The following is an 18,089-nucleotide window of genomic DNA, read 5'->3' as shown; positions in this document are numbered from 1 at the left end:
AAAGTGGGGAGAAGAGGTCTAAGAGAGGTGAAAAGGAGTATGACGGAGGGCGAGCAGAGGGGAAAAATTGAGTAACACAACAGCCTGGTGTGAAACAATAGAAATGAAATGGGGTGTCAGGGGAGTGGTGGAGGGGGTGTAGAAACGCAGGAGATGGATGAGGACTGTGAAGTTGGCAGGACTGTGTGGTAAGCAGAAGGCTGGTAGCCCAGGGAATAGACTCCTGCCCATCTGTTACCCGGCCCATCATCTCCGCACACACAGCCCCAATCTAAAGCACATTACCACATAAACTACACCTCGAGGGCGAGCCTCTCAGTGTGTGTGTGGTCGTGTCTGCCTGTTCCTGTTTGTGTAAACTTTTCTCTTACTGAGATCTGTGTACCGTGACGTCCTGAGTCCCCTCTGTGACAATAGAATCAGCTTTCTTTGATTCGTCCTAATCTGCTGATGTGCTGTGCAGTAAATAGAATACACGACTGCAATGAACGAAACAATATTACACCCAGAGCACCAACCAGACTCAGAGCTGGTAGTAGCCATAATGATTATATTTTTCATACACCAGTTTTGTTTACACCGTGTAAGGTGGCTGATATGATATATACTGTTAGACAATATTAATCTGTCAACTGACAGATTTTGCCATACTGTGTTTGGTGTCCTTTTAATAGCTCTGGCTGTATTGTGGTGAACGTTGTAAATCAATGAGCAGCAGTTTCATGGACATTTTCATGTGGTTTTGAGATCAGTTTGATAAAATACTGTTATTTTCTGGATTCCAACGGACATTTATCTTCTCATTTGATTCTCCGGAAGAAAATACTGTATCACAATTTTATATCAGGATTTAGTCCACATCCCTCCACCCCTAGATTCTTATTTCACTGTTTAAAGCAGCAGTAGGCAAACCCTGTGTAAAACCTTCTCATCTCACTCAGCAAAGCCCCTCTCACCAAACCCTGAAATTTGAAGCAGAGCAAGTCAGACACCTTGTGAAAGCAGCCAGTAGGAATTCCAACTCTCTCTGAAATTACCCATGATTGGCAAAAAATCTCCCCCCCTTAAAACAGAGTTAAGATGAGATGCAGAAGTCTATAGCCTTATTTAGGCTTCAGATACAGGACAGCAGAAAATACACATAAGATTCAAATTTTGCAAAATAGTAAAATAAAAAGTCACATTTGGTAGTGCTTTAAAGTGTAATTCCAGTTGATTTTGTTCTACAGATTTTTTTCTACAACAGTCTCACTCTGGACGCTCAAATCTTATTTCAAAGTGCCTTTTCAGTTACTCGAACCACCACACACAACAACGGAAGTGCGTCAGAGCAATTGAGAAGAATCATGCTAATATGGGAATAGTGTTATGGTGGACAAACACAGTATGCAATGAACTCTCTGCTAGCATTTTCTGTATAGATAAAGCTACACTGGCATTGGAAAGCCGCATCACCAATGTACGTAGTTATTGGTGCCTGCATCGCTACCATAGCAACTCATGGAGATAGTTTGATGATGTCTGGACATACAAATCTGATCTGATCACTTGCAAATAAAGTCTGTCTTAAAGATCTGATTTGAGAAACAAATCTGATTTGCCTGCAGTCGGAACAAAGCCTTGTTTCCGCTCAGAGAACTTGAATTACAATATGCTGAAAGGTTATCCTTTAATTTTTGCCCAGTGACTCAAAAAAAAAAAAAAAAAAAAAAAATCTGCCTACCCCAACTCTAATGATATCCTCAATGTCGGTTGTCGTAGAGACACATGAGTGTCCTTGATCTTTTAAGGGCACTGTAGGTTTATGTTAGAGCCATAAATTTGCACTACTACAGCTTTGTTTCTAGGAAATTGTGTTTTTTTCCTGTCAACACAGGATGACGAATGATTCAAAATTTTAAAATACCTCAGCAGTAATGGCCGTAGAGAAGGTGGCAGTCAGAGGTGTGAATCAGAGCGTTACTAAATACAGAACTCATTATTTCAGAATCATTTCAATTGGCACACCAGCACACCATTGTCACAGAATGTGTCCAAAGTTTATCCAGAATTTCAAAATAAACTATAAAGTGAACTCTTCACACCTTTCACCTGTTAGTCTGCAGTTAGGCAACAAAATGTAATGCGCTGTGATCCCATGTTCGTTACCAAGAAGCTTAGTGACTTCCCGCCTTATGTTTCTCTTTTGTAAAAAGACTGACTTTGACTTTTTATCAAAAGAGCCAGATATATTCTTATCTTTTCTACCGATTTCATTGCCCAGCCAAGCCTTGACAAAAAAGTAATGGGACATTTACTTCTAGACACCTCCTCTCACTTCATAACTTTATTCCATAAAATGCGTCTGACTATTTGACAGCACGCCTTCAAAGCCATACACCCCTGCAATCAACAGTCTGTTGAGTGATATACTGTATGATAGATCGTGTCACCCAAGGATGCTGTTAAGTGCACACAAGTTTGAAAAAATTGTGTTTGGGTCACTCTTTTCAATACACGGTTCATTGGAGAAAATGTCTGCAAACCAAAGTCTTTCCATTACTGACCAAACCACTGAAAAGTCTTTTCATCCCCTGATGTGTTTCATCTCATCATTTTGTATAATGGTTGACCGACACTAATAGCAGTGTTGTACAGTGTCAGGGGCTTGTGGTTGGCCACAGGATATGGACTGCTGCTCTATAGGCCGCCTAATGGATGGAGATGTGGTATGTTATGGTTGACGAGATTACTCTTTTTGTGCCTTTAACATCATCATCACATATCGCCCTTCCCATCCCATTACCTACTCTTCTTCCTTTCTCTTTTCCTGACTCCATCTTTCTGCCTTTGACTCCAGCAGCCTCTTCTTTGGCCCACAGCGATGTCCGTTTCTAATTTCTTCTCTCTTGTTTTATTCATTCTTTCATTTTCTCTGCCATCTATCCTGCCTGACCCTCACTGTCTATCCAGACACTTTCTCTTCCTGCTCCCTTTGCATTTTTACAAGCTCTCAGCTGCTCTCCCCCACCCTCACCTCTACCAACCCAACCCATCCCCTTTCCACCCAAACTGCTCTTTTCTATGGACACTGCAGTTGTGTTGTTCCGCCTTCAGGAGATGTGAATATCTGCAGTTCTGCATGTTTGGAAAACCTCTGGTGGGCGAGAGATTCTCATCACTGCAGCTGTGTATATATGTGTGTGTGCTTCATGATTGTCTATGTGGGTGCATGTACATAGATTTCTTTGTTTATGGGTGTGTGTGCGTGCATATATTTGTGTGTGTATGCCTGGTTTGTGCAGAGTAATCCTGATTATACTCACCTCCCAGTGTCCCATTTTAGGAGAAAAGGGAGTCGAGGGATGGGGGAGAAAGAGGGTGAGAGAGAAAAAGGGGAGGAGAGATGTTCTGCCACCATGGCAAACACCCTTCAAATGAACAACAGAGTCAGATCAGTGATTCCCCCCAGGCGTTTGCTGCATTGGCAGGCCGACGGCTCAAGCATTTCAGTCTGGAAACAACTGAGAGTATCAACTCAGCCTGCAAGAGGATTACACTCCTTGAGTGGAAAACCAGCTCTTTCATCATATATATACTCCCTCATTGTCACTGTTTTCATCCCCTTCTTCCTCTTTTTTCTTTTTTTGTCCAGTCTATTCTTCATGCATGTTTGTATGTAATTGACTGTCATGTGTGGGATCATCATGTTTTGTGTGTTTAGTCTCCGGCTGCTGGATCAGAGAGGAAGAGCCAAAATAGGGCTTGGGTTGGTTGGGACACATGTGGGCTTTTGGTGGGATTGATCTACGATGCAAAATCTGATTCTGCATTGTATTGTGATCTATTATCATAGAGGCCCATTAGCATTTAAAGTGCTCCCCTTCAACCCTCCTGCAGTCTATAGGAGTCAAAGCATTACAGCCTCTGTAGACTGCTGAGCGCTGGCAGATTAATCCTAAATCAGGCTCCCCGAGATCGCTTTTATTCAGGCTTCTTTCATGCACGCGGCCATTCCCCCGCTGAAATGAACTGAAAGATGAATAGGCAACCTGTTTCTTAACGAGGACAAATGATAACTTTCTGTGGGGAAGTGTGTGTCTGTATCTGTGTTTGGGTGAATACAAAGAGTGACAGGAAAAAACTTGGACTCCTGTTTGTTTGTTTCCATCATATGCATTATTTGTTTGACTTTGTGCGTCTGTATGTCCTAGTATTCGTGTGCGTGTGTGTGTGTTTGGATGCGGACGCATAAATTGCATATTTGCCCAGATTCGGTTGGCTCAACCGACTGGTTTTGGGCACAGGGCCTGATTGCCCTTCTGCAAACAGAACCAGGCCAAAATTTACGCTCTCAACCTCTTGATATACACAAATACACACAAAGCTCCAGGAAACAATGCTGTTTGGTCCTTGCCAATGCCCCCCCCCCCCCCCGAATATTGTTGACACACACAGTGTTTATACTCGCATGGTGCATTTTTCCATAGGCTGTCTTATCAATTTAACCAGGCGATGAAAAATAAGCGTTACTTTTGCGCAGCAGTGTTTGTGTTTGATAAATGATTCATTTGGTGAAAAGTGTGATCAAGGCCATGCCCGCAGTATCTATTTCAAGCAGCCGCTGACTCATCCAGGAGCTGGGCTGAATACCTGTAGCTCTCTATTCTCCTCTCCAGTGAACTGTACCTTTGTGTCCAGCGCAACTATCTGTTCGCTAGTTTATCAGTATCTGCAAAACAGAAAGTGTATCTATCTATCTATCTATCTATCTATCTATCTATCTATCTATCTATCTATCTATCTATCTATCTATCTATCTATCTATCTATCTATCTATCCTGCTGTCTGTCTGTCTGTCTGTCTGTCTGTCTGTCTGTCTGTCTGTCTGTCTGTCTGTCTGTCTGTCTGTCTGTCTGTCTGTCTGTCTATAATAATTACGGTTTAATTTTGTTCATGTTTCCATTCCTTCTTTATGGTAAAATGAAACTGCATGTTTTTTTTTTTTTTTCAGTTTAGTTTGTTTGAAACAGTGATGAACGCCAGGTCACACATCTACGAAATGTCAAGGATAAAACAATAATAAGTCTAAGACTTGCTTCTATTGTGGTCGCTTGATGTAAAGTCACAGGAGTCCAGGCTCCTGAAACAAAAATCATATTACCAAGAATTGCTGTTTGTGTCTAACATTTACTAATGTGAGCTTAATATTATTTCAAAATGAGTTTTTAACTCTTGAACAAGCAATTTGGAGATGTTACCTCGAGCCCGGTGAAATTGTGATGAATATTATTCCCTATTTTGTGTCAGTCTGTAAAGTAAATGATTAACCAAACAAAGTGCAATAGTCTTGATAATGATGAATAATTTTCTAGCAAAAATGCCAAATATTTGCCTGTTTCTTCCTCACAAACGTGGAGAATTTATGCTTAATACTGTGGTTAACTGAATATATTTGGGTTTTGAACAGTTGGTCAGACTAAAAGAGCATTTTGACACACCCTCAGGCTCTGGTGAGTTTTGATGGGCTTTTTTTTTTTTTTTTCATTTTGTGACATTTTATAGACTAAATAATTTAGCAATTAAATGAAAATGAAACACAATTAATTATAAATGATTAATACATTTTAGCCCCAAACCACAGACACTAAAAACAATCTTTAGAATATATTTGCATCATACATTGTTTTCATTTAGTGCGGCAGCATCTGAAAATCCATCCATCCATTCATCTCTCTCTCTGTTTCTCCGTCCTCTCTCTAATGATTCAGTCCAAGGTCCACCTACACTCTATATTTGCAGCATTGATAAAGACCTGACATGAATACAGAGCCAGACCCCCTGACAAACACACACACACACACACACACACATACACACACACGCACAGGCACACGCACGCGTACATGCACACGCCTCGAGCCCGCTGCAGTGGCGTGCTCTAATTAACAGCCAGGGAGTCCATGTAGTTGTAGCCGGCGGGGTGATAAAAAGACCATCTGAACCCTCTCAAGAGAGGGGTGGGGTTGGGGGAGGGCAGAGGGGGAGCAGATGTAGGCCTCGCATATTTCTCGTCTCATGAGAGCTTGCCTCCTGACCTCCCTATCGATCCCCCCCCCCTCCTTCTTTTCTCTTCCTCCCATTTTTTTCCTGTCAGTGGCCATACCACTGGCCTCCACTTGGTTGGATCATTAGCATTGATCAGTTGGGGGCAGTGGGAAGGGGATGTAGGTGAAGCAGAGGGGGATTAAGGTGATCCCCTCCTTCCACTTAAGTCTTCTTTGGCTGATATCAGAAATTTGCTATGATTGCCCGATCGCTACCTGAGCTCTAACCACATCGTCATCAGACTCTCCTCTGAGCTTTGATTTAGTCTCTGGTCTTTTTGTGGCATTTCTGCTCTCCTTCCTTCCCTCAGCCCTGCCATCAAGCAGCAGCTTGACATTCCTATCTGACAGAGTCTCTCCAAAGCCGATGACTGTAGAAAGAGAGAAAGAGAGCGATAGATCCTATCTCCACTCAGCCTCTCATCCCCAGCGCAGAGTGTGTGGAAACAGATGGTACACGTCTGTCATGTGGTTAGGTAGCAGGGGGCCCGGAGGAGGAGAGGAACGGAGGAAAAACACACAGACAGTTGACATGGCCACGCTCTGCATCTTGGACTGTGTTTGGCTCAGGGTTTGTCAGTGATGCCCAGTTTGAGGTAGCTAACTTTTAGATTTTTTTTGTTTGTTATGCTTGACAATCAAGATGCTCCTGTGGGTTTGATTTATTAGCCGAGGAAATTGCCATCTTGGTAATTATTTTGCTGCTGTAGGAAAGGAGAATATATAATTATAGTTGCAGGTATGGGGGAGGTGTCTGTGTGTATGTGAGAGAGAGATAGAGTGGTTAAAAGGGTAAGGAGAGGAGGAAGCAGGAAGCCTGATGGATGCTTGATTACGTGTCTGGCCATCTGGACTGTTGTCACCGAGCTGCTTAATCCCATTCACCAGAGAAAGTGTATGAGAATGTGTTTGTGTGTATGTGAAATGGAAAGCAACTGCTTTTCGACGAGCGCACACTCACATTTTCCTGGCTGTGTGTTGACGTGTCTCTGTACATTATTCCACACGTTGCACAAATCTGCGAAGATGCTAATAAGAACAAATATGTACACATGCACACAGGCAACACACACACACACACTTCTTAACTGCCCCCCCAACGTAATCAGACATACCCAGACACATCCCAGATCGGCCTCTCTAATCGTTGGTACATTTTAACAATTACTGCTAACAAGTCCTTATTACCCCCAGTGCCCTGCCCCTCCTCTTGATCCCAGCTTCTAATTGCTGCTGCTGTTTCTGAGCAGCTCTCTGCATAGTTATTAGACAGGAATCATTACCATCACAGAGCCACACCATGGAAAACTCACAGTTCACTGCCACTGCCACCAAACACCTGTGTTTCTAGGTTAGGAGTGTACTGCATATGTGTGTGTGTGTGTGGCTGTGTTTATACCAGTGTGTGTGTGTGTGTGTGGTTCTATGTGTGCATGTGTTGGTACTTAAGTAACTCCTGCTGACTGGGCGGTATGTTTATACTCTTGTAGAAACGGTCTGTCACACACATTCACACACACACACAGACACTAAGACCTAGCTGTGTTTCTGCCTTACTGGATCACCTAATGACAAGCTCGCGGTAGGAACAAACACGCTGCTTTGATGAAGAAGGGTATAGTGGCTCCGCTGTCCTCGTCAGTATCTCTACTTTCAAGGGTCTGCAGATGTTAAAGGCGGAGGGAACAGTGGCTCTCACATCACTGTGTGTGTGCGCGCGTGTGAGCGAGTCTTGTGTTTCAACACAGAAAAAGAAGGGAAAAAAGGAGTGAATGCATGGCAGGGCTGACTCTACCTCTGTGCAGAAAGATAAAAACAAGGCGTTTGTGTTTAAACTGCAGATCAACTGTCCCAAAAAGTAAGGAGTAGACACATTGCTCCCATTCTGGCAGGGTGGCTATGGGGATGGCAGTCAGTGGTCCATAATGTTAGTCCAGAATGAATTTGAAGAGGAAAATTTTGTACAGACAATGAATCCTGATGACTTTTCCTCTAGTGTGACCATGAGGTTGACATTTGTGGCTTTGAGTTAACTATTGAATGGCATGAAATCTGGCACGTGTTCATGTCCCATTCGGATTATTTGTAGTATAAAATATTAATTTGTCCAGTACCCATCAGCTTCAGTTGTACTATATGCATTATGTGTATGTATTATAACATTTAACTTAAGCACAACTGTCACAGAGGCTATTGGCTCTACCATTTTTGATGGCTTTATATTCATTTTGAATGCTGCTCGTATGTGTTAATTCAGAATATTTTCTTTCTTTGTCTGCATCCTTCCAGAGGACCTGTTGCCATTTGGCTTCCCCAGTATAGACATGGGTCCTCAGCTGAAGGTGGTGGAGCGGACGAGGACTGCCACCATGCTGTGTGCTGCCAGCGGCATCCCCGATCCAGAGATCTCCTGGTTCAAAGACTTCCTGCCCGTCGACCCCAGCGCCAGCCAGGGTCGTATCAAACAGCTCCGATCAGGTGAGATAGACGAGTAGCTACAGATTACTTCATTTGAAAATAAGTAAACAAACAGTGCATCTAAAGCTTAACATCGCTATCAGGTAAAATCCCTGTTGCTCTAAATTTAGTGATTATCGTGTTTTAATTAGGATTGAGGGATTACACGCTCCTCTCTGAGTTTATCTACATCCTGTGAGGGTGTAAAACCTTTTTAAAGCTAATTTCATAAAAGGATAATTGTGCCATCCTTAAGCTATGAAAAAATGCAGTTTTTGTTAACATTTGGGAGAAAAGATTATAAACTAAAAAAGGTGCACATCTTGTCAAGGTCGAAAAACAAGGCAGCAAAGTAATGTCTTATACACACCTACTACAAGTGGGATGGAAAAGTTCACATAATTATAAACTCACTTTGAAATATATACTTAATAGAATAATAAATCTACCCCAAAACAACCATAAGTCCTTTTTTTTTTACAGATCTCAAAAATCAATAGATACAGAGATGGGAGTTTCTTCACATTTAGTATTTAACTGATGTTCCTCATATCTTTTGACCCGCCCAACCTAAAATTGTGTGAGATGAGCTCAGAGTCTTAAAATCTGAGTGTAATATTACTTTTCCAGAGACAGTAATAAGGAAAAATAAGGGAGGGAAGCTCTTTGTGCTGCTAGACAGAAGAGAGGAGGAGAAAGTGTGTGTGTGTGTGTGTGTGTGTGTGTATGTATGTGTGTGTGTGAGTGTGCGTCTCTGCAGACAGATAAAGGGGTGAATACAGAAGAATCATCTTCCGTTTAAGACAGTTTGTTCAGCTTTGTTTATGCTCTTCTATATAGATGATACAGTGTCTCCTAGAGTAGGCAGACACGTATTTTCTCAGCCGTTCTCGCTCAGTCGTCCTCAGGGGGAATGAAAGTGATGGTGAGGCGAAACCATTTTGTTGTTGCTTCATCCATATTCTCTGTGCTCCTCCGTCCTGCCAGCCCCGATATCTCCCTGCTGTCAACCGGTATCCTTCACTGATGATCGCTAGTGTCCTCTGTCAACCTTCTGTCTGTGTCTCCATTTGCAGACTTTGCCCTGCCGCTGTTTAAACTAATTTAAGAGTCTCACACTTTCACATTTTTAGTTACTGTTGCCACACCCGTCACTCGATGACACAGGTCTACAATGATAACAATGTCACATTAACCGCATGAGATTCTGGAAAAAAAACAAAAACTAATCTCTGTTCTCACGCAAATGTTGAGAAAAGCAGCATCTTAAATTAGAACTATAGCTATAGTTAGCTAGCTGATTATCGCTTACACGTGACCGTTAAAACCGGAAACACATGAGAGGATCGGGGAACCCAGTTTGATATAAGGATATACAGAGTGGATGCAATTATGTAAAATCCTCTGCAGTACATGTGGGTGGAATTTGTTGTAGGACCTGCCTTGGTGCTGCTGCATGAAGACAGCTGAGACAATAGATAACACACAAAAGACAAAAAGCAGAAAACTCCCCCTTAGAGTCCCCTTTAAAGTGCATCAAAACACCAGAAACATGCCAGTGTGGCAGCAGTGTGGTGATTGTTTTATAGTTCCCTAATTACGATAAACACTATGCAAATAATTTTCCATTTTCTGCTTGTAGTTTATGAGAAAGCATTGGCCTTGGAGCTACAAAATAACAAAGAATCTCCCTCAAACCTTGAAATAGTTTTTGTGAAATAACAAAGAATCTCCCTCAAACCTTGAAATAGTTTTTGTGATAATAATCGTTTTAGTTGTTTAGTAAGTACAGTATTTCGTTGGCATACAGTATAGTGAATACTTAATTCTGTAGCCCTAAAATTGTAAATGATTTACTATCTATCATAATAAATTTCCTTTGGTCTGCTCTGAGGTTCATTTTGTCCCCTGTAGAGTGTCACACAGAGACGTGACACTGATTCACCGATACAGAACGTTAGGCCACATTTCACATCAATGTAACAGTAGCAAGACAAATGGCTCGGTGAGATTCACCGCAAGGTTTAATAGGATTTCAAATCACCGAAAGCATCACAAAGCCGAACAACAAAATACACTGTATAATGAACCAAACACTGCAGTGAAATGACTTGGAGGAAATCAATTACACCTGAGCTAGGCACAAAACAGAGCAGAGATGTGTTGTGGATGAAACACTCCTTTAAGATCTGTTTAATGGGGGCACCTTCCAAGCAATGACTCTGATTTAGTGGACATCTGCCAGCTCTTGTTGGATCGCAGCCATGGATCTGTTTTGGGCCACAAGCATTGTTTTCTTTCTGTCTTTCCTTTCCTATCTCGGTTGGGTCTTTCTTTATGGCCCATATGGGTCAGGATGAAAAATGATATAGAGAATGACTGCACTCAAATCCCACAAAAGATGACACGCAGCCATTTCACAGCCCACAAGTATCCTTCATCTGCGCCGTCCTCCTTACTGCAGATAACTGTCCAAAAGGTGGCTGTTGACAGTTATGAGAAGCATGTGTATACACCTAAGATGCACGCGGCATCCATTTCCTGAGGGTGGAAACATATGGCGTAGTATAGCTGAACTTCTCCTGACATCTTTATACCTTAACCAAGGCATCCATCTATTTTTCCATGCCATCTGCTGCACCAGTTTAGATGTGCATGAGGAGAACCATGACAAGTTATCTGTCTATCGCTAACATTTGGGACTAAGATCTGGAGAGTTTACCTAAGCACTTAACAGCCTTGGTAGACCTACACTCTAACAGATGGCATGCAATATGGACCCTGAGGTTGACTGCTGGGTAATGGATGGACCTGTCTTGGCTAAGAACTATGGTCTGATCAAAGGTTGTGTTTATGGTAACGGTCACGGTTTGGGTCACATTTAACTAAAGAGTGTGGTTTAGTTTCTTTAAATCAGTTTCACAATACATCTGTGATATTTTGACTGAATACTACTACATCCCTTAAAATTAGTTGTGATCGGGTCTGACTAAAAATGCTGCCTGTACATCATTAAATACCTCTGCGGCAGAGGTTGTTTGTTTTTGGTCCTGTTTGTTTGCCTGTCTGTTTCTCAGCAGGATATCTCAAAAACAGATATCAGGACAATAGCCAGAAAAAAAAAAGATTTGTTTTTGGTGAAGAGCCAGGATTTTTTTTCTTCTTTTTCTTAAAATGTCAAAATAGACAAACCCTTTTATAGATAATTTCTCCAGACATTTCTCTGAGGTTTGTTGACCTAGTCTTCATATCACTTTTTATGGATGTAGCATTAATGGACAGATACATCTGCAAAGAATAAATACAGGGCAACCTTTAATTATTATCTTAATTATCAATTAATCTGCTGATTCTTTTCACAATGAAAATAATGTTTTATTTTGTCTGATCATCAGTCTAAAACTGAAAAATGTTAAATTTACTGTTATATAAGACTAAGATAGCAGACACATATATATAAATATACTCAATAGGAATGTTTGTATTCACATCCTGGAAAAATTTAGAAAAACATTATTAATTAATAATTAGGGCGCAAATTACATTTTTTGATCCCACCAGTTCATTTTAAACCCTGTTAAGTAAGTGTTCTGTGGTAAAGAAATAGAGACCGTCTATCTTTATTGTTGTCCGGTCCCAGTTAAAAGTTAATGTCTCACCTCGTAGGAGAGACTTGGAGTCCTGGTGATCTGTTTGACCTAGATGTTCTGGCAGAGCTATCAGGTTAGCAGTATCTGTTGTCATCTGATCGGCCGAGTCTCTGCCCAGCAGACATAATACACCGTCCGCGATTTCACAGCAGCTCAATTTACTGAAGTCACATCTCATTCTAGGTCCGTCAGCAGCTTCCAGACTCACTAACAAACTGCTCTCCCGCAGCCTCTTCCTATCTATCTGTTTCTGTCTTTCACTTTCTTCTTTTACATTTTTTTTTTGTCCTGCTTTTGCACCATGACTTTCATTAAGTTGCTAGTTATCGTTCCATGCTGTGTATATACGTGGTGATCCTTCTACTGCTTATATAGTGAGCGGCATGTATGGTAATGACATGTTTTGCATAAAAGAAGATTTCAATTGCTGATTTCAAATTTGCGCTGATGGTTAGCCATATGAGCTGCTTCCAGCTGTCAGACGAGTTCTTGTTTGCAGAGCTCCACCTGTCCATCTACATCTCCCCTCCACTCCATCTTTCTCTCGCTGCTTCTTCTGCCTGTATCGCTTTCTAGAGAGGAGGAACGGTTTGTAGAGCAGATAATTTATTCCTGTTTATCTCTCCAACTCTGCCCCGTACTGCGGGGAAATGAGAGATGGAAAAATAGAGAGAAAGAGGAGGGCACGAGCTGTTTTTCTTTCATGTAATGCAGAAGACAGAAGCAAATGGATGACAGCTCCAGCTAGCAGGGCTTCAGCTCACTAAACACACTTGTGCTTTAGCTGTGTGAGAGGAAGGAGTGAAACTTTCCCTCCTCCGAGTCTCCAGAAACATGTTTAAACTTCTGCATGATGATCAGCTCTGGAGAATGACACACAGACACACAAACTGTCTGTGAACCTTTTAGTGCTTAACTAGACAGTTTTTTAAGATTTAATCAGTGGAAGCTTTTTTCTCCATTAGCATAATGCTCCATGTGTATGCATCTGCAGTGTCAGAACATTAACTCGTGTATTAGGTTTCATTTTAGGCACATCTGCTTTCCTTCAGTATAGGGCTGCAACTATAGTGATTATTATCATTTCTGATGACATAATCTGCCTTTTCTTTTCTTTATTATTCTGACTGGTCTGTAAAATGTCATTAAACAGATTTCTCCAGTCCAGGGTGATGTTTTAGTGTCTCATTTTGCAAAACCCAAAAATAATCAATTTACAGTGATATAAAATGTAAAAGAATGTTTGACATTTCTTCTTAAAAAAATGACAAAAATGATTAATTTTCGGTAAATCAACCATCATGTGTATATATATATATATTTACTAGGGCTGTCAATCGATAAAAAAAATTTAACTAATTAATTGCACAAATTTCTGTAATTAATCACGATTCATCGCAATTAATTTATCAATAAATTAATTGCATTTTTCTGAGACTGAAGCTTATAATGAAGATTTATTTATGTAAAATGATCAAATTAATATAGAAAAAACACAGAGAAAATGTATTTAAATTCATTCATTTTATTGGCTTAAGGTGCACATATGCACAGTGCAAATACAAAAAAGCCAGAATAAGGAAATATACTGTTATTCAGTACATTGAACACTTAACATTTTTCACTCCATAACAATTATTTACTTCTTCAGACTGAGCCAGTTTTTAACTATCAAAGTAACCAAGGAATTGGTTAACTTTTCACTCACAGGTTTTGTTATTCGCCCACGAGTGCCACACTCCTGTAGTGTAGACTGGCGAGGTCCCGTGGAGGTAATTTCAGCAGGGTGTTTTGCTTTGAGGTGATATGTTAAAGTTGTGTTACTTCTGTGGAATTTAAATTCAGCTTTGCAAACTGTGAAAATTGCCTTGTTTTTGTCCGTCGGGCAACTTTTTAAATTGAAATTTTCCCCCTAAAAGTCCGTCCTTATCCATCTTCCCACGTTAATTGCGTAAAAAAAATTTTTACGCATTAATTGTTAATCGTTAAAATTAATGCGTTAATTTTGACAACACTAATATTTACATAACATTTTTGTGTAAATACTTCAGAGAGCGCTATCAGCTATGATAAGAGTTTCTTTTTGTGTACTTAGTATGAAATGTAGCTGAAGGTCAACCAATGAACCATAGTTTTTCACTTGTCTCTGGCACTCTCTAGGCATGTTGATAGATGCACTAAAGTTTTAAGGTTTTTATCCCTGAGACTTCCACCATAATACAATGTATATGAATGAAAATTTAGTTTGAATTTTTCTGGGTGGAATTTGGGGTAAATTTGACACTTTGCTCAACCAGCTACAAATGCTGCTACCATGTTAATGCATGCAGTTACATAATTTAATTTAATTTAATCGCTTTAGGGTTCCAATCTAGGTAATTGAGTATATTTTACCTACAATATTTATGTACTTGAATGCAAAACTTGTACTTCTAATTGTTTTTCATTGTGCCATTGCCACAGTGGAAGAGTCTGAACTCTTCTTGCACCACTGTGTGCTTGTGTAAGGGAAATCAGTATAACACAGAGCATACTATATAATGTGCTTCTCTATATACCTCCATAGATCCCTTACCAGCTAGATCCCTTTTATCGTTCTTTTATCTAGTTCTTTTATCTCTATCCAGATGCCTGTGTGTGTGTGTGCGTGCGTGTGTGCGTTTGAGTTGTGTCTTTTCTGTCCTCCTGCAGCACCAGAGTGTAATCCATGGTGTTGTGCTTTCTCCTCAGGCTTCATGTCAAAGTCAGTTTCAAATGAGTTGAATGTGACAGAGCAGGCTGGAAGAGCAAGAAAAAAAAAGGTCCTGCTGGTAATTCAAAAAGCTGTTAGCAAAAAAATAAAATATTAAAAAGCAGTAAGAATAGCATCCTGTGCAACAAAAGAGTACCTGACAAGTGCGAGTGTAATTATAGCACATTTAGCGAGACACTGTTTACCACAGTGGGATCAGGCTATAAGGATAAAAATTGAGGAAGCAAAAGAAACAAGCGCAAAGAGCAGCATCGGGTTGTTGCCGTGGGGTAAAGCTGTGTAGCTGCTGCCAGTTAACTGCCAAGATAGAAACCGGCTTTTTTCACGGCAGCAGTGAGCCTGCCGTAGGAGGGGAATCACTTGGCTTCTAAAGAAGCATACAACAAAAGGTCCTTTAAGTGTCATCGAAGTTTGTAAAAAGTCATTTTCAGACTTGTTTTTATACTCCAAACTTTCTGGAAGAAATTTCACATTTTTGAATGTGGTGCAGTTTCTGTTCGCCTTAAAGGAAGGGAGGGGGGAAATACAAACTTCTTTAAAAGAAAAAGAAAAAAGAAAAAACATCTATGAGAGCGCGACCCATTCAGATGGTGCCTCACAGATATAACAGCAAAGCTGACTTTATTAGATGTTGAAGCAACACAAGAGAGATTACCCTCGGGTCAAAATATTACAGAAACAGACCAAGCAGACAAACATCTCCGGATGAAAAGGATGCAAAGCATTGCAGACAGCAGCAGAAACATTTTATGCAAACTCAACTAAACATCTTTATCCCTCTCTCTCTCTCTCTCTCTCTCTCTCTCTCTCTCTCTCTCTCTCTCTCTCTGTCGCTCTCTGTCTTGCAGGAGCATTGCAGATTGAGAACAGCGAGGAAACAGACCAAGGGAAGTACGAGTGTGTGGCCACCAACTCTCAAGGCGTGCGCTACTCCTCTCCTGCCAACCTATATGTGCGAGGTAGGACCTGAACACAGAATACACGGCCACGTGCACATGCACACACATGCAAAGACAAACACGCAGAAACACACACTACAATTAAGGTGCTTTTGGTATATATAAAAAAAAGCTATTTATTTTTCATAACTGTGCTCTTAAACAAGTATTACTAACCCATTCATTGTCTACAATATATGTTGACCCTGTTGTTTGGTATTTCTCACAACCACCCTTAACAAGTCCACCTTAAACCTCGGTGCGAGCCCCTACAGCAGAATCAAATTGAACATGATGTTGGGAACACACCTTGGTTTAACTGCATGGAAACATCACTGATCTGTCTACTAAAATGGTTTCTGTACAAGAGGCAGATTAAGAGGAAAATGTTGCACATATGCACAGATTTGATATAAAGATATGGATGAAATTGAAAATTAAAGAGTAAAGACTTAATAAGTTATTCATAAATATGTTAATTGTGTAATTTGACACCCACATGATTAAACTGATTCTAGCCTCTGGACTGTGGGTGCTGGTGTATCACTGGCTTTTGGCTGAAAGCCCACGACCAATGTTCAGATTTCTAGTTTCTATGTTAAGTGCGATATCGGAGAAGTGTGTATGAGATGTATGAGTGTTGGTACGAGTGTTGGGTGGTGAGTGGTGTATGTATGTATGTGTGAGTGATGCAGTGGAGTGAGTGGCTTTGCGCTGGCCGTTTTTATTCTCTCTGTGTTTCCCCGTTCTCTCTCTCCCCCCTCACGTCATTGTGTTCTGCATCAACCCCCTTCCATCCCTCAGAGCTTCGAGAAGGTTGGTGTGCTCTTTCTTTTCTTTTGTTACTCCTTTGTTTCAGAAAGCTTCACTTATTGAAACAGAGAGAAACAAAACAGAAAAAAAAAAAAAAAAACAATTCAAAGGACACCGAAGTAGATTTGAGGTGAAATGATTTTGTCGCCAAAAATGTAGAGAGTTGATTTCTCTAAAGCTGCTACGATGATGAAGTGGTCTGCCTACGCAGCAGAGTGCATTGACTGCATTGTGAGGCCTTGTGTGCAGAACCCTTGGTATTGCCTTCACTCCCCGATCAATGTTTTCTGCATGGTATGATCTTGTTGTCATGGAGACCCAAGAATTGGAAGATTAAAAAAAAGGCGATGTTTGCATGGAAGGAGTGAGAGAGAAAGAGAAAGGAGCACCGCTTGCATGTCTGTTGACTGACGGACTGACACAAGAGCATGGCACAGTGTGTGTTCACGCCTATTGATATGCTCGGATTGATATTATTGAACTTGCTGTCTTGTCATGTCTTGCTGCTGTCTCTTTTGTCCTTTTTGTATCATCATGTGTAACGTTGTGTGTCCTTCATGACAGCTCTCATGTCATCTTCTCCAGTTCTGCACTTGTTGCACTGAATGGAAATCTTGCTCTAGTGGTCACGCTTGTACATGCCCTTCTGTTGAGTTATATGTGTTGTGCAGGTTTGTAGGAGAAGCATCAGTTATTTTGCCAGAATTATGACATGAACTCAAGATGGTGAGAGAGCCATTACATCGCCTGTGCCCGAAAGTAACTAAGTATATTAATTTAAGTGCTTCTACTCCACTACAATTCAGAGATAAATATTGTATTATTACTTCTGTACGTATACCATACTTCTCTGCTATTACAACTTAAAAATATGATTTTGTATGCAAAATATAGGATGATGCATTGTCATAGATTAGACAACACAATGGTGTATTAACAGTTACCAGTAACAAATAACAGCAGTAGAATGAATTAAGCGGCAACCTCCATGTCTGTGACGTGAAGACTATGTGGAAGTGCCAAAAACTGCAATTCTTCGATTGTCCACTTGAGGCTGGCTACAGAAGAAGTCAATCTTCATAAGCCCCCATATTAAAATGTTTCACAGCAGAAATAAACATATTTACAGTCTGGTACAAAAAATTGTTTTGGTCTCTATAGCTAATTTTCAACAACCGTTAACTGTACTGAGGCTCATTTTTAAAAATCACTTGTTTGAACTATATTAATGGTAAAAGCATGGCTGCTTGGATTGACAGGTAGATGCAGTTACAGATTGAGCACCCAGGCATCATTTGGCCTGCGTCAGCTCTGGCGATGAGCCACGTCTTTGATTAGATTTGATTAGCTGGGAGGTGGAAAAAGATGGACTGCAAACATGGCAGTGGCCAGC

At 40.8% G+C, this 18,089-nt stretch overlaps 1 protein-coding gene across 11 annotated transcripts in view; it reads left to right on the top strand.

The window, feature by feature from the left end:
• The window catches only part of ptprsb (protein tyrosine phosphatase receptor type Sb), a 66,743-nt gene that overhangs the window by 20,097 nt on the left and 28,557 nt on the right, over positions 1-18,089 (top strand). For 7 of the 11 annotated variants that reach the window (XM_027285142.1, XM_027285145.1, XM_027285136.1 and 4 more), the window contains exons 5-7: positions 8,376-8,564; positions 15,794-15,904; positions 16,688-16,699. In XM_027285142.1, the coding sequence (XP_027140943.1) occupies positions 8,376-8,564; positions 15,794-15,904; positions 16,688-16,699 (312 nt within the window). The remainder of the gene's footprint in view (positions 1-8,375; positions 8,565-15,793; positions 15,905-16,687; positions 16,700-18,089) is intronic. The other 4 variants (XM_027285143.1, XM_027285139.1, XM_027285141.1 and 1 more) reach the window with 1 other exon arrangement.

This window comes from Larimichthys crocea, chromosome XII, assembly GCF_000972845.2.
Source record: "Larimichthys crocea isolate SSNF chromosome XII, L_crocea_2.0, whole genome shotgun sequence".
NCBI classification, from domain to species: domain Eukaryota; kingdom Metazoa; phylum Chordata; class Actinopteri; family Sciaenidae; genus Larimichthys; species Larimichthys crocea.
Note: the sequence above shows the minus strand (reverse complement) of the source record. Positions and strands in the feature narration are given on the sequence as shown.